Below are 14,994 nucleotides of genomic sequence, written 5' to 3'. Positions count from 1 at the left end.
TGCGTTTTGAAATTGCATCGACTAAACTTGTGCGGTCAGTTATATGCAACATCATTATAAAAAAGCAAATATTTCTTATGGAATTGTAAGGTTTATGACTTAAAATTATTAAATAAAGCTATATTTGGTATCTTTTATTAAATTCTCGAACCATTTATTTAATGATAATTAATATCGAACGAACCATTATTATGAGCGTTTTACGTTTTGTTATCTGTCAAAAGCTACTTTAACACTTTTCAAGGTCAAATTACTTACCCCACTAGTGGATAAAATGCGTTTTTTCCCTCATGTTTTAAAGGATAAAAGACGGCTTTCCGAGCTAGTGAGGGGAAAATATATTTACATGCCCCTAATACGGTTCCCTATTGTGTTGCAGAAAGTTTTTTGACATATTTTTGTATTGCATAATGATACTTGGCAGCAATGTCGTTTGGCAGAATTACCTTTCGCACAAGTACTACTTTTCGTATAATATTATATGCAGAATTTCTTTTTGCATAATATTATTTGGCAGAAAACCCTAACCTAGCCCACTTAAAAAATTCTGCCATATGAATATTATGCGAAATGACTATTATGGCAAGTATACATTTATACGAAAGTATCATTCGACTAAAAGTTTTCTGCGATACGTGTTATGCGAAGTGTATTTCTAACAAATATTATTCTGCCAGATGAGGGCCCGGGAACCCCCCTAATACACTGACAATAAGGTCGTGTATCTAAATATATTTTTGAAACGTTAGCTTGTAAAGATATTTTGTGAACTCGACCGTACATCAGTTAGGTAGGCAGTAATTCAATGCTATTAGTCTTAATGAAATCGAAAACTTTTCCCTGAAAAGGGTCATCCACCCTTTTAGCTTAATTAATGCAAATAATGTATTTTTGTGATGGCTAATTCATTTGTTTTTGTTTAGGGACTGCGTGTTTTTTAATTATTTGAATTGGACTGTTTTTGCGTGTTTTTATTAAGAATACGGGTAAATAACTTATTTACTGTTTATCGAAAAGAATTCCTAATCAAAGTCATGTCCTTTAAACCTTAAAGGTTTCATTGCAAAACAAGTAAATAGAGGACTTTATTCTTGTTAGAAGTTTTAATTAGAGGTGTTACGTATCTATTATCTATACGATAGGTCACTATTTCATAATAAAGTAAAAAAAAACTCGTACGTAATAATATGTTACATTTTTGATGTCAAAAAAAGCACGCAAAAAATTATAAGACTCTTATTGCTCTGCTTAAACAGGTATTTTTACGCTTCTCTACTTGCAACTTTTTTTTGTAAGATGTCGTACAGTATGAGGGTGAAAATAAAACACACTTCACATTTTCTTTTTACAAGGTAACTTTATATTCTTGGGCTAACATTCTCACGCGAAATGTACATAATAAAATAAGGCATTCATAAAATAATAATGCTACTTAATAATGATGGGCTAGTCAGTGCGAGTGGTCATCGCTATGCGGTCTGACATTTGAGCTACATTAGCCAAGGTCGGTTCGCTCCGCTTCTTACCGTCTTCAGTCTTCATTGATCAGTTGACTGACCATTCGAAAACCTTGTTGCCATTACATAAGGTCCACCAATAGTGAGTTAATTGTGTTGCTATTAGTGCATCGTATACAAAGTTAACCCTTTGTAAACCTTATTACAAGTAACTAAGGTCTTCCCAATGGTCACGTAAGTGTGTTGCTGTTTAAATACATTAAACAGTTTCTGGATAGCTTGGTTTGTTTTTGTTCCCAGGTAATTGAAGACCTACATATTATACAGGTTATTTTTAAATTGCCTTAGGTCGGTTTTATGAAAATCAGTTAGTCTCTTTCAAACATGATACTCGTATTGGTTGAAATTCGATAGATAGGTACTAGGTTTCGCATGAGTGCATTTAATAATACTAAGAGCCATATTAAATACTAGATCCTGTCACGAATTATGGGTATTATAAAGCTATTATTACTTAAGGTATGAAGTAAGAGACTTGTGGTAGGTTAAATCAATTAGTAGTAGGTTAGGTTCTTTCGAAAAAGACAATAATTATTATTATTACAACGTTTGAGAAACTTTAACCTAACTTTAGGTTAAAACTCCTCTTAATTGGTTTACATTTTCGAGAGGTATTTTAATCTTCTTCTTCTTCGACCTAGCGTTTTCCCGGCCTAGCGCCAGGGTCCGCTTTTCTACTTATAGACCGCGAGCCCGGCGCAAATTTCGTCAGTCATCGCCTCCCGGGCGAATTTTAAACCATGGGGCCACTTTTGGGGGGTAAATGAGAGAATTAAAAACTAAAGTTTTTCAAACTATATCGTGTTACATATCAAATGAACGAGCTCATTATGAGAATCTCAAAATTTTTTTTTTTATAATTTTAGGATAAACAGTTTAGAAGTTATTTAAGAAAATAGCCAAAAACTGACCATTCCCCCCCTTTATCTCCGAAAGAACTGGGTCTAAGATTTTGAAAAAAATACACAAAATATATCTTTATCTATAGATCACAGGAAAACTTATTAGAAATGTGCACTCAAGCGTGAGTCGGACTTAATTACTTACTTTGTGATCCGACCCCTACGGGTTTTTTAAAGACATTTCACTCACGTTTCACATAAAAAATATATTGTTTAAATTGTGTAATGTACGGAACCCTCAGAACGCGAGTCCGACTCGCACTTGGCCGGTTTTTTACTAGTTATTAAACAACTACATATAATGTACCTCATGTTAAATTCATTGAGATACAAGTCAGAAGGAACTTTTAAATGGTATTTAACAAAAAGTAATTTATGACGCCTGACTGATGAGTGCATGATTGATTGATGAGCTTAATATCCATTTTACGCTGATGAATTTCCGTGGTTCAGGAGACGTGAGCAGAATAAACTCTAGACACTCAGTTAAATTAATTAATCGATCGTGCACCATCGTATAAAAATGAAACAATCACACCTTTTTCATGTTTTTATTTGTCACGTTTTTGTATTCTTACTAATTTAAACCTTGCGTCTCCGGTAGACAGAGCAAAGCGTGAAAGTGGCACTATTAACCCAGATAACCCTAAATCTTACCCTTGGATTTTTTATGATTTTTTCGATATCTTATCAATAAGCCACTACAAAAAAACAAAAAAAAAAACGGTGTTATAACACCTGCACCGGTATGATGGTCACGTTTTTGTCACTTGTCATATCATGCGTCACTTTCGCACTTACGTACTTGTTAGAGCGTGACAGGTATACAGGACAAATGATAGACAGCCGTCCATCTTAGCCCCGCAGGTCGGGATAAATGGGTTAACGTCATGTTTGCATAGAATATTGACATAATGATGTTTATGACAGCTCCACATTGTGTCATAAAAAAATGTGTGAAGCGCTAGTATCATTATTATTTAGTTACACACAGTAATGGCATTTTCAGTGCCTTTTTTCTATAAACACTTTTAACCGCGTGAAAAAAAAACTATAACTAATAGCAAGATAAAAGAACATCTTAAAGCAATACATTCCAAACTCAGTTTAAGCCAACTGTTACAAAACTAACCCATAGATAGAATAATAGAGATGTGTAATCCAACATATGCCTCCGTAATTATTACCTTACACGTCTCAATGTGATAAAAGTCAAGGATGAGTACACAACAAATAGTACCAATGTGGTTGATGGCAAAAAACATACGCTATGATTTCGAAATGCCATTGAACATGCTATAAACATTTCAAAAAGAGTTTGATAGATTAAAACAGTTTTTACAAGCAATTTAGCAAAAGATAATCGCTCACAGTAAAAAAAGTTAATACTTAATAATAATTAGTTATTCAACAAAATGTTTTCTTTTAGTTTATAATTATATTCAACAAAATGTTTTCTTTTAGTAATTTAGTTGCCAAGCGGACCCCAGGCTCCCATGGGCCGTGGCAAAAATGCCGGGACAACGCGAGGAAGATGATGATTCAACAAAATGTTTTCAATAAGAGGTGAAGAAACATGTAGTAAAAATATTGTTAAAACATGAATTACTTATATTAATTGGTTACCTCTGGTTGTAACATCAACAATCGAAACTTTTGTAACAGGGAGTATTACTGCAACGTTCTGCCGCCAGAGTGCAGCACTAGTACCCATCGTAAAATAAATAAATAAATATTAATATTATAGGACATTATTACACAAATTGACGAAGTCCCACGGTAAGCTCAATAGAGTTTGTGTTGTGGGTACTTGGACAACGATATATATAATATACAAATACTTAAATAAATCGAAAACACCCATGACCCAGGAACAAATATCCGTGTTCATCACTGAATAAATGCTCTTACCAGGATTTATTTTATTTATTTGGATCGTAAACTGGAGTAACTCATACATATTGTGCCTTAAACTGTTTTTTGATAAGTTTACACAGACAATAAAATATGACATTGAGACATCAAGGCGGTTTGTTTACAAAGGGCCTACCGGGAAACGCGAATATCGAAACTCACCTATCTGCCTCTTTATCGCTCGAATGAGTGATAGAGAGATTAGATAACAAAATTTCGACTCTCTTGTTTCGCGGTAGACCCTCAGATTGTGATGAATTGTGGTAGTGGCGCCCCCTACGCAGTTTCGCGTAATATTCCCCATTGCCGTTTAACCCTAGATCATACATGTTTACATTTCATTGCTTTAATTCATCGAAACACGGTGAAAAATTATTAGCGTATTAAAACTTTCGCTGTATTTTACTGTCAATAATTAGATGTCGTTTAAATAAATCTATTGTTCATAAAATTTTGTAGAAAATACAAGCCTTGTATAGGGTGGGCCAGTGATAAATTCTCTTTTCGTATTGACGTCTTTCGTTAAAATGCGTTTATCATTGGGGGCATTTCACGTCAAGCGGGCAGCAAAAAAATTGTCAGGTTCTGGATTTTGTTCATAGTTGGATTAATTGGACCTATATGTGAATTAAAAAATTTGGCATCATTACTTTTTTAATATATTGCTTCGTTAAAAATTTATACGCATTTGAAAAAACTACAAAATTTGAGGAACGGATTTTTTAAAAATTATTATTGCAATTCTTTTAGTGGATTTAATTATAACTAAATAGTGATTATTTGAGAATATTGATTTCTTTGAAAATTTATAAAAAAAGTTTTTTTTATCTTTTTTTCATATAACAAACCGGAAGTTAGTATTCAATATCTTTTTTTTTCCAACTTCGCATTTTTTTATATTTTTTATTTTTACACAATAATGAAGCTTATGGTGTACTAATGTCCTATAATTTTTTTTATAATGGCATCTCGATTGTTTTTGAAGATTCATGAAGTAATTCGAAAGTACTGCGCGACGCTCCGTACTGAGAGGTAGTTCTATGTGGCAGTCTTTAATGGCCAATTACGGGTTTTTTTACTTTTGCGTAACGGAATTAAAGCAATAAACAATATTTCATCGGTTAAGATGTAGAAAAGCTAATGATGTATTATTCAATCGTGCCTTGTAGCGCTATCACTGATCAACCATATCTTGGAACTGAAAACAAAACGTTTATGTTTTAACAAAACGCTAGAGGTAACTTAATAACTATAGCTAGGTTTAGGCGGGGTATGTCACGTTAGTTAGGTCACGTTCTGAGGACGTCACTTTCTGTACGTCACATTCTGAGTTTGTCACATTCCGAGCTCGTCACATTCTGAGTACGTTACTTTCTGAGAACGGCACTTTCTGAGGACGTCACTTTCTGTGAACGCCACTTTCTGAAGCCCTCGCTTTCTGAGTACGTCACTTTTATAGCATAGTAAGATTAAAGCGTATACCTGCATGAACAATGGATACCAGCAATCATAACAGCTGTACGGCATACGGCCGTTTTTATGCCGTACAGCTAATATGATTGCTGGTATCCATTGTTAATGCAGGTATACGCTTAAATATTACTTTGCTATAAAAGTGACGTACTCAGAAAGTGACGAACTCAGAAAGCGAGGGCCTCAGAAAGTGGTGTTCTCAGAAAGTGACGTACTCAGAATGTGACGAACTCAGAATGTGACGTACAGAAAGTGACGTCCTCAGAACGTGACCTAACTCGAAAGTGACCTCTTAAGCATGTGACATACCCCGCCTAAACCTAGCTATAGTTATTAAGTTACCTCTAGCGTTTTGTTAAAACATAAACGTTTTGTTTTCAGTTCCAAGATATGGTTGATCAGTGATAGCGCTACAAGGCACGATTGAATAATACATCATTAGCTTTTCTACATCTTAACCGATGAAATATTGTTTATTGCTTTAATTCCGTTACGCAAAAGTAAAAAAACCCGTAATTGGCCATTAAAGACTGCCACATAGAACTACCTCTCAGTACGGAGCGTCGCGCAGTACTTTCGAATTACTTCATGAATCTTCAAAACCAATCGAGATGCCATTATAAAAATTTTTATAGGACATTAGTACACCATAAGCTACATTATTGTGTAAAAATAAAAAATATAAAAAAATGCGAAGTTGGAAAAAAAAAGATATTTAATACTAACTTCCGGTTTGTTATATGAAAAAAAGATAAAAAAAACTTTTTTTATAAATTTTCAAAGAAATCAACTAATATTCTCAAATAATCACTATTTAGTTATAATTAAATCCACTGAAAGAATTGCAATAATAATTTTTAAAAAATCCGTTCCTCAAATTTTGTAGTTTTTTCAATTGCGTATAAATTGTTAACGAAGCAATATATTAAAAAAGTAATGATGCCAAATTTTTTAATTCACATATAGGTCCAATTAATCCAACTATGAACAAAATCCAGACCCTGACAATTTTTTTGCTGCCCGCTTGACGTGAAATGCCCCATTTGGTTAGATAAACAGGCCATATAAATATGGAGACAATGTTTCATGAAACTCCTTCCTTTATCTCTTACCTGATCCTTTCTGTTTCTTTATTTTCTTTATTTCCTTCGTTCTTTTTTTTTTCTACGCCAAATAAAAACTTTTAATTTTTTTTCTCTACATTATGGGACCGAAGAACTTACATTAAAAATAATGGAACATTGTTCTGCACTATGCCATCCCTAATATAACCAGATGGATTGCATCTAAAGGTGAGAAAAAAGTGTAGGGCAGTTCACCTTGCCCTTTATCGTTCGTTAGCCGTAGATCTCAGGTCTCAGGGCACAGCTTGGTATATTTTTATATTGTAATTATCTTCGTTTATTACCTCCAAGTGTATAATTATGGAAAACGTCTCATGAATTATTAAAGTGAACATGTTCTAGTGAATTTTGTCTCTCGATGGTCAAGAGCGTTGCGTGGGTAACCAAGAACAATTTTTAATGTTTTATCATACTTGACCGAATGCTTGTGCGCAGGGTGTTGAGAATGCTGCCGTTTTTTAGACATATTTTAAGCTTATGCAAAGGTTTTTGTAATTAAACTATCTTTTTTGTAACTGTTTTTCATGAAATTCATTTTGGGTAAGTGAAATAACTGAAAATGTTACATGACATCGCGTTTTAACTTTTTTTACTCGTAGCTTTAATTTTTCTACGTCTACGTTTGTCGCGTGACACATTTATTTTTATTTACATATTACTTAAATTGTAAGTATGTTGAATAAATAAAAAAACCGGCCAAGTGCGAGTCGGACTTATACACGAAGGGTTCCGTACCATTAATTATAAAAACGGTCACCCATCCAAGTACTGACCCCACCCGACGTTGCTTAACTTCGGTCAAAAATCACGTTTGTTGTATGGGAGCCCCACTTAAATCTCTATTTTATTCTGTTTTTTTAGTATTTGTTGTTATAGCGGCAACCGAAATACATCATCTGTGAAAATTTCAGCTGTCTAGCTATCACAGATCACGAGATACAGCCTGGTGACAGACAGACAGACGGACAGACGGACTGACGGACAGACGGACAGACGGACAGACGGTCAGACGGACGGACAGACGGACAGCGGAGTCTTAGTAATAGGGTCCAGTTTTTACCCTTTGGGTACGGAACCCTAAAAACATGCATTCTAGCTAAGTATATGAAACTATAAAATAAGACTATTCAAAATTATGTTTAGCAATTTAAACAAAATTCATTATTTTGTTTAAATTGCTAAATTGCTAAACATAATTTATTAAGGTAATATTTAATCTCAGACAACACAAAGTGGTAAAGTCAAGCCTACAGAACACAAGAAAATTCAAGCCTATACTGCTTTGAATACGGTTTAAAATCAATTGACAACTAAAATAAAGGGCACTTTTGCGACGATTACATTGTCCGATTAGAATCAATTCTACGACAACCAACATTTCAAATCCTTGCAAAGGTTACTCCGTGGCAGATGCGTTTGCCAACGCGCTTGACCGCAGGAATGCTGCTTTCGACGAAGGTTGCATAAAGCTTCTCGATTCAATCTCAACATTGTCGAACGCTTAGTAGAAACTTCAACGCGCTCGCGCACGCGCGTTTCAGTCGCGCGAATTTTTTGCCAAAGATTTCTAACTTTTTTGGCGCTTTTTTTCTTGAGTGTATCGAGTGCCTAATGAGGTTGACACAGTGTATTTAAAGGGAAAAGGTGTGGTTCGAGGCGTTTTACTATCACTTATGTAATGTTGCGTTAGATGACAGATAGATCGGAAGACGATTTAGTTTAGCGAGTTGTTTTTGTCTACTTTCGTTTATTGTTGACTTTTTTATGTTCACGCAAATCGTATTGTACAATTTTGCAAAAATACTGAATTAATTTATCCACTCTCCAGTGACCTTGGCATCAAGTTGAATAATTTATTGTGGCTTGTATTGAAACTAGTTATAAGTACTTTCTTAAAGTTTTATTATTTAAAAAAGTGTCAGTTTGTTCCAGGCTACTTCGTAAATAATTCTAGTTTTGCTGTCTGATTATTCTAGTTTATCTTTTAACTAAATATTATTTCCATGAATACATGTATTTGCCAACACCAATTATATATAGCTAGCTTTTGCGACTCTTTAGGGATAATTTCTTACATAAAAACTATCAGTCCTATATCCTTTCCCGGGACTCAAACTATCTCTATGCCAAATTTCAACTAACTCGGTTCAGCGGTTTAAGCGTGAAAAGGTAACACACAGACAGCCAGACAGGCACACTCTGACATTTGTACCTAATAGTAGTATAGATTAATGTTATGAAAGACATGACAATTGTTCCTCACGTTTACGAGCGCAAAAAAACTTTCACTTAAAGAAATTCACACGATTTTTTATTTTAACATGCTCAGCAGAACGTCATCAAATTTGTGCATTGGTGATACATTTGTGGCGTGGGCTGAAAGTAATCTCCTATAATTACCTGACTTAACAGTTTATCGTTTAAAAATGTAAGTTCAATGTCAGTACCTAGGTACCTACCCCTACTAACCCTTTAAAATAAAATAAAACTATGAAAACGGATTATATCGCGTATATTGAATTTATAATACATCTCGACATTTCGAACCCTTTACAGCGTTCATGGTCAACGGGTGACCCGTTACCCGGGGGTTGGTAGTCACCCGTTGACCACGAACGCTGTAAAGGGTTCGAAACGTCGGGATGTATTATAAATTCAATATACGCGATATAATCCGTTTTCATAGTTTTATTTCATGAGTAACTATCGCGGTAACCTTTAAAATAAGTTCATATTTTTCAAATGTTGCCACATACAAATCTTTAAATGTAAGATTCAATCAATCTAAGCTTTTTGACTTAATGCGAATACATAACAAATACTTTGAAATAATTGTCATATGTTTTCGTATACGTGGGTATTAGAATTTGACCAGGTCTAATAGTTTAGGTCACATAGCGCTGGATACTATTACTTATTCTGTGGCGCCGGTACCGGTTTCTGACAAGTTCTGAATCGAGCTGTCATCTAATAGGATGCAAACATCAATCGTAATTTGCTAACGAGTACAGTATCTTTGTACAGCGACACTATTACTAGCTTGTAGAGTAGCCACGTATAAATTACCTAGTGATTTTGTAAATACAGTCAAATACAACGACACATTATATTTAAATTTAATCTCATTGGAATTGCTCTTTAAGTTTACTGATAATGTATTTGACAATTTCAAACTATTTTCATGGTATTGGAAGTGATAAATGTGATGACTATTTAATGAAATATACGCAGGCCGATACGTAGGTACCTATTTGTTACGAAAATATCACAAATTGTCCGAGGCATACCTTGCCTTAAGAAATTCAACGGCCCAAATAAATGTGATGCAAACAGATATCAGGGGGAATGAAAAATGGCATCAACTTTTAAGGGGATCCCATGCCCCAATGACCTTCAATTTGAATCCCTTAGTTTTCTAATGTTTTTTGTAGCTTATCATATTAACAGCAACGGATTTTAGCAATATAGTATCCCATATTTACTTCAAAGTTCATTCTTTTCGAAATATTTGGCATCAAAGTTGAACAATTTTAGGCCAAAAAACTGTTTTTCTGGCCATAACTTTTGTGTTAATTAGTTGAAAATTAAAACCTTAGACAAATTTTTAGAGACGTCTAAGACGAACCCAAATATGTAGATTTCGTATAAGTAAGATCTTTCACAGCAATCAAGATACGAAAAAAGTGTTTTTTTAGACAATGTTTAAAACAATCATAAATAAATAAGTATTAATTTATTTCACAATCCGGTAGACAAAAATGGAGATAAAAGATTGAAGAACAGATAGCCGCTTGTCTTATAATTCTATATGTAGTGCAAAAGTAGGAGATACGATTCAAAACTTGTCAAAAATCGAAGAAAACCTCAGGCAGTCCTTTAATTATATTCATGCATTATTTAAGTTTCCGTTAGCGTTTATTTATAAACGATTATCACTGGCTAGTCAGTTTTATGTTCCGGGCATGGGGCCGGCTCTGTTGTTGACAGAAATTGATGGCTGTCACCATCCCTGTCATCGACATTTATTAAGATTATAGGGCTGTTGTTTATGTTTGTGTACTTTCCCATAAGAGACGTTGTATGATTTCGCTTTGGAAGAAACTTAAGATTCTAGTTAAAAATAAATCGATTGGCATAAAAATTCTAAATTATTGTAAATCGATCGATAGGATTTTTTTTCCAAAATCAGAAATTAAGATGGTACAAATGAATAAATACCTACAAAGCACTAGACATTTTCGTATAGCTGCACGGGATTTAGTAGTCGCCCAGACCCACCCTGTATTTATGATATGTACTAATTGCCTGAAATTAATTAGGAGTAAAATCAGTCTTCCTAATATGTAGATCACAAAGATCGGGGACTACTGTTTAGGCTGAACATTTTACTTACCTGCCACTATTAATACAATTCAGTACATGTTCATATTATTATTCAATGCTGTAAAGAAAATTCGATTTTATGAGCATATAAGTACTTACTTATTTAGCAGCAAAGTTTATTTGCGGTTGACAATGTCATTAACTAGACATAACTTATTACAGTTATTACAGTTCATTGAATTAACCATCGTGATCTTAAAGTGGCTTTCAGAGTTAATGCCAGGTGAAGCTAGCCACTAGCCAGTTATAGTCGTGACTAAATAACCTTATTAACACTTACCTCAGGTCAGCCTCTGCTTAACCCTCTGGCTATGACTAAAAAGTCGTGGACAATTTATGTAGAGAACGATATAATTTTAACAGGTAGACTAGACTAGACTCCGTCATATTATAAAGATCACGCTATGCCTCTCGGTCTTGCGATAGCTCTATATAATTTCTTAATATAGTCCTAAAAATTCTGTACAAGAAAAAAAACCGGCCAAGTGCGAGTCGGACTCGCGCACGTAGGGTTCCGTACCATTAAGCAAAAAACGGCAAAAAATCATGTTTGTTGTATGGGAGCCCGACTTAAATATTTATTTTATTTTGTTTTTCGTATTTGTTGTTATAGCGGCAACAGAAATACATCATCTGTGAAAATTTCAACTGCCTAAGTATCACGGTTCATGAGATACAGCCTGGTGACAGACGGACAGACAGACAGACAGGCGGACGGACGGACAGCGGAGTCTTAGTAATAGGGTCCCGTTTTACCCTTTGGGTACGGAACCCTAAAAAAAAAGATGATGTTATAGGGTGGTCTTTCAATAAACCTTTGCCCTATAAAGGGTAATGAGAGCCATAACTTGAGATTGATTCTGTTTTAACATTTCGATATGGTCTTTATCTTATTTTGATATGACCTTGATTGGTGCCATGCTGCATGATTGGTGCTGACGAAATGCAATCAGGATTCGTTTCATATGGCATTTAGCTCTCACTAATTGGTGAGCTTGGTATAAACCGGAATGTAAAAAAACTCTGAGGGTCTACCGCGAACATCGAGTTCGCAAATTGTGGGCATTTTTCTCTGTCACCCTAATTACGACTTAATTGGAGTAAATAGTAAATTTGCCGACTGCGGTGTTCGCGGTTGGCCATCTGAAGAAAACATTGAGTAAGGCATGGGAATAGCCAGTATGCATTTCAGTTCCGCGGCGAGAATTGCAATTTCCTGCGCCACGGAGCCGGACGTCTCGCCGGAAAATACTAATTAATTGCTCAAATACATACTATCCTGGAGACCTTGAAATGTTGCTATAATTCTTTGTAATTCGACGATTGCAATGTGGATTTAAATGCATTCATCGATGTACGGTCGACTTAACTTTGTTGTAACTTGCTAGTACTTTTTTTCCCTATATTTTCATTCGGTTTATCTGTTTTAATAAATATTTGATTCAAATTTGTTAGCTAACTGTACTGGAGGCTAAGTAGATTTTTTTATCCTTACATAATTTCCAACTTGGAACAGATCTGATAATGCAGTCGGTATGTAATAATCGCAACGCCGTATCGAAAAAATACAACTACATCAGGATTGGGCTCGCTACAAATGTCTCTGTGCGAAATTATTAAATAAATGTCCGAAGAAAAGTACAGACGGCAATAATAAAGATTAAGTTTTTGCCAGAAACCTATTTCGATACTATACTAAAATATATGCAAAATTAAACAGGTTGAAAAAAATGACACATTTAGACGTTAAATAAAATACCTTTGTGTATATTAGAACGTATTGATTTTATAAAAATAGGCATAGAAGAATTTTAAGATCTGTTTTTCTGGACCTACATCTACAGTGGCGCCAACTGGTGAGCACAAAACGGTAGCCCTCATTGTAACAGTTTGGTGTCAATTCATATAAGGCATCTCTACTATATACTATATGTGTCAAAATAAAATGAATGTCATAGCTCATTGACGAGCGAGATAAGTGGTTTTTAACCTCTGTTATCCTTGATCGATGTAAATTTAGTAGCCTTACATGCATAATGATACAAACAAATGATGGCCTTTTATGGCCTTCTTTACCAGTCAATATTCTTCTCTGCTGTCGAAACAAACATCGCGAAAGTTCATATTATTCGTGTTCTAAATAATTTCCATTAGCCCAATAAAGGTGCTCTCACACTTTAAGCTGGTAAAATCTCATCTGACTATAATTTATGCTCCGATGTTTATCAGCTTGCACTATCATTGATACTTGCACTAAAATTATAGTTTGTTGTAAATTTGAAGAGGCGTGACTTCACATGTCTGTTTATTTTTTCCAACGAAGCCAGAAGAAGCATTTCATCAAATATGAATGTCGCTTACGAACACTATTATTATAGATTTTTCTGAAAATAGGAAGCCAAGAATTGGTTTGATTCTATATTTTTTCTTTGCAACACATTATATTCTATCTTTATCACACCAAAAATAGGCTTCCTAGAATTTTCAGCCGTATTAAAAGACAAGCATTTTATTTAGTAATTACAGTCGTATCAACCCTAACAAATATAATATATATCTGTCATAACTAGCAACACTACAGAAACTAAATCACAGCTATATAAATAAACCTCTCTTTATTAATGGTCATTTGGTCATCTACACGTCGCCTCATTAGGAAACCCAGACGCAACCTGCCATTCAAGTTTTAGAAGTAACCGATGCGAATTGAAGTCAGTTAACGCGCGAGCCTAACTATCACTACACCTAGGACTTAACTAGTGAATAAAAAACTTGTGGATACAAAGTGGGAAAAATGTGCCAAAGACAATTTCTGTGTTTTATGATTCTTGTGCTGACGATCTGGATAGCGGACACTAAAACAGCGAATTATCAGGCGTCGCTAGGGCTTGGAAGCAAGTCAGGTAAATATTTTAATTAAGTTTGTGTGTGACACGGCGTATGATAAATTGATAAGAGCTGTAAGAGACTGAAGGCTAAAACTGTATCTGTGATGGTGATGGTGGTGAGGACTTTTGACAGGAATAACTTTTTTATGTTTATTTTTTATTATTTATTTATTTAATAAAATACAGAGTATTCTTACTATAATCATAGCCCCGCACAACTCAATAAAGAGTTTGACCGTGGAGTCATCAGTCTCTAGTTACATATGTACTTAACTTATTTAATTTGTTTATGAATGTCTAATAAATGCAAGTATGTTTAGTTTTTAGGGTCTGTTGCACCAAACGTCAACGTCATCGTTGAAACGTTTGCAAAACTTTATTGTATGGGAAGTTTCCACTGTTATTGAGTAACGATGATCAGTCCGGCACACACAACTGGCACTTAATTGACTATATTAACATCTAAGGAATTTTAACTACATAATTTATTTTTAGAAAGTAAAACTTTTGTTACCTCCTGAGACCTAGAAGCAGTTGTTTTGTTTTTAAATTTAGAACCCTTAGTTATTATAAAAAAATTGTACGAGGGGTCTCAGAATGATAAAGACGAACATGTTGAATCATTCGTTTTAAAATTGATGTTTCAATAGTACGAAAATATTAGTTTAAAATAATTTTATATAGAAGTAAAAAATATTAAGTAATTTTAGTACCTAGTTATTGTAAAACACTGTAGGTATTTGTCAACACTTTTCGTCGCAAAAATATATACGAAAAAGTGCTGTTGTCATGA

At 34.3% G+C, this 14,994-nt stretch overlaps 1 protein-coding gene across 2 annotated transcripts in view; it reads left to right on the top strand.

The window, feature by feature from the left end:
- Positions 1-14,994, top strand: part of LOC134745190 (C-type lectin 37Db) — a 105,251-nt gene that overhangs the window by 56,642 nt on the left and 33,615 nt on the right. The window contains exon 1 of one of the 2 annotated variants that reach the window (XM_063679182.1): positions 13,916-14,216. The exons of the other annotated variant lie outside the window; for it this stretch is intronic. Within the exon in view, the coding sequence (XP_063535252.1) occupies positions 14,108-14,216 (109 nt within the window). The 5' untranslated portion in view covers positions 13,916-14,107. Of the gene's footprint in view, positions 1-13,915; positions 14,217-14,994 lie in introns of those variants that run through there. 2 annotated transcript variants of the gene reach the window in all.

This window comes from Cydia strobilella, chromosome 11 (assembly GCF_947568885.1).
Source record: "Cydia strobilella chromosome 11, ilCydStro3.1, whole genome shotgun sequence".
Classification (NCBI taxonomy): domain Eukaryota; kingdom Metazoa; phylum Arthropoda; class Insecta; order Lepidoptera; family Tortricidae; genus Cydia; species Cydia strobilella.
This window is presented reverse-complemented; position numbering and strand designations above follow the sequence as displayed.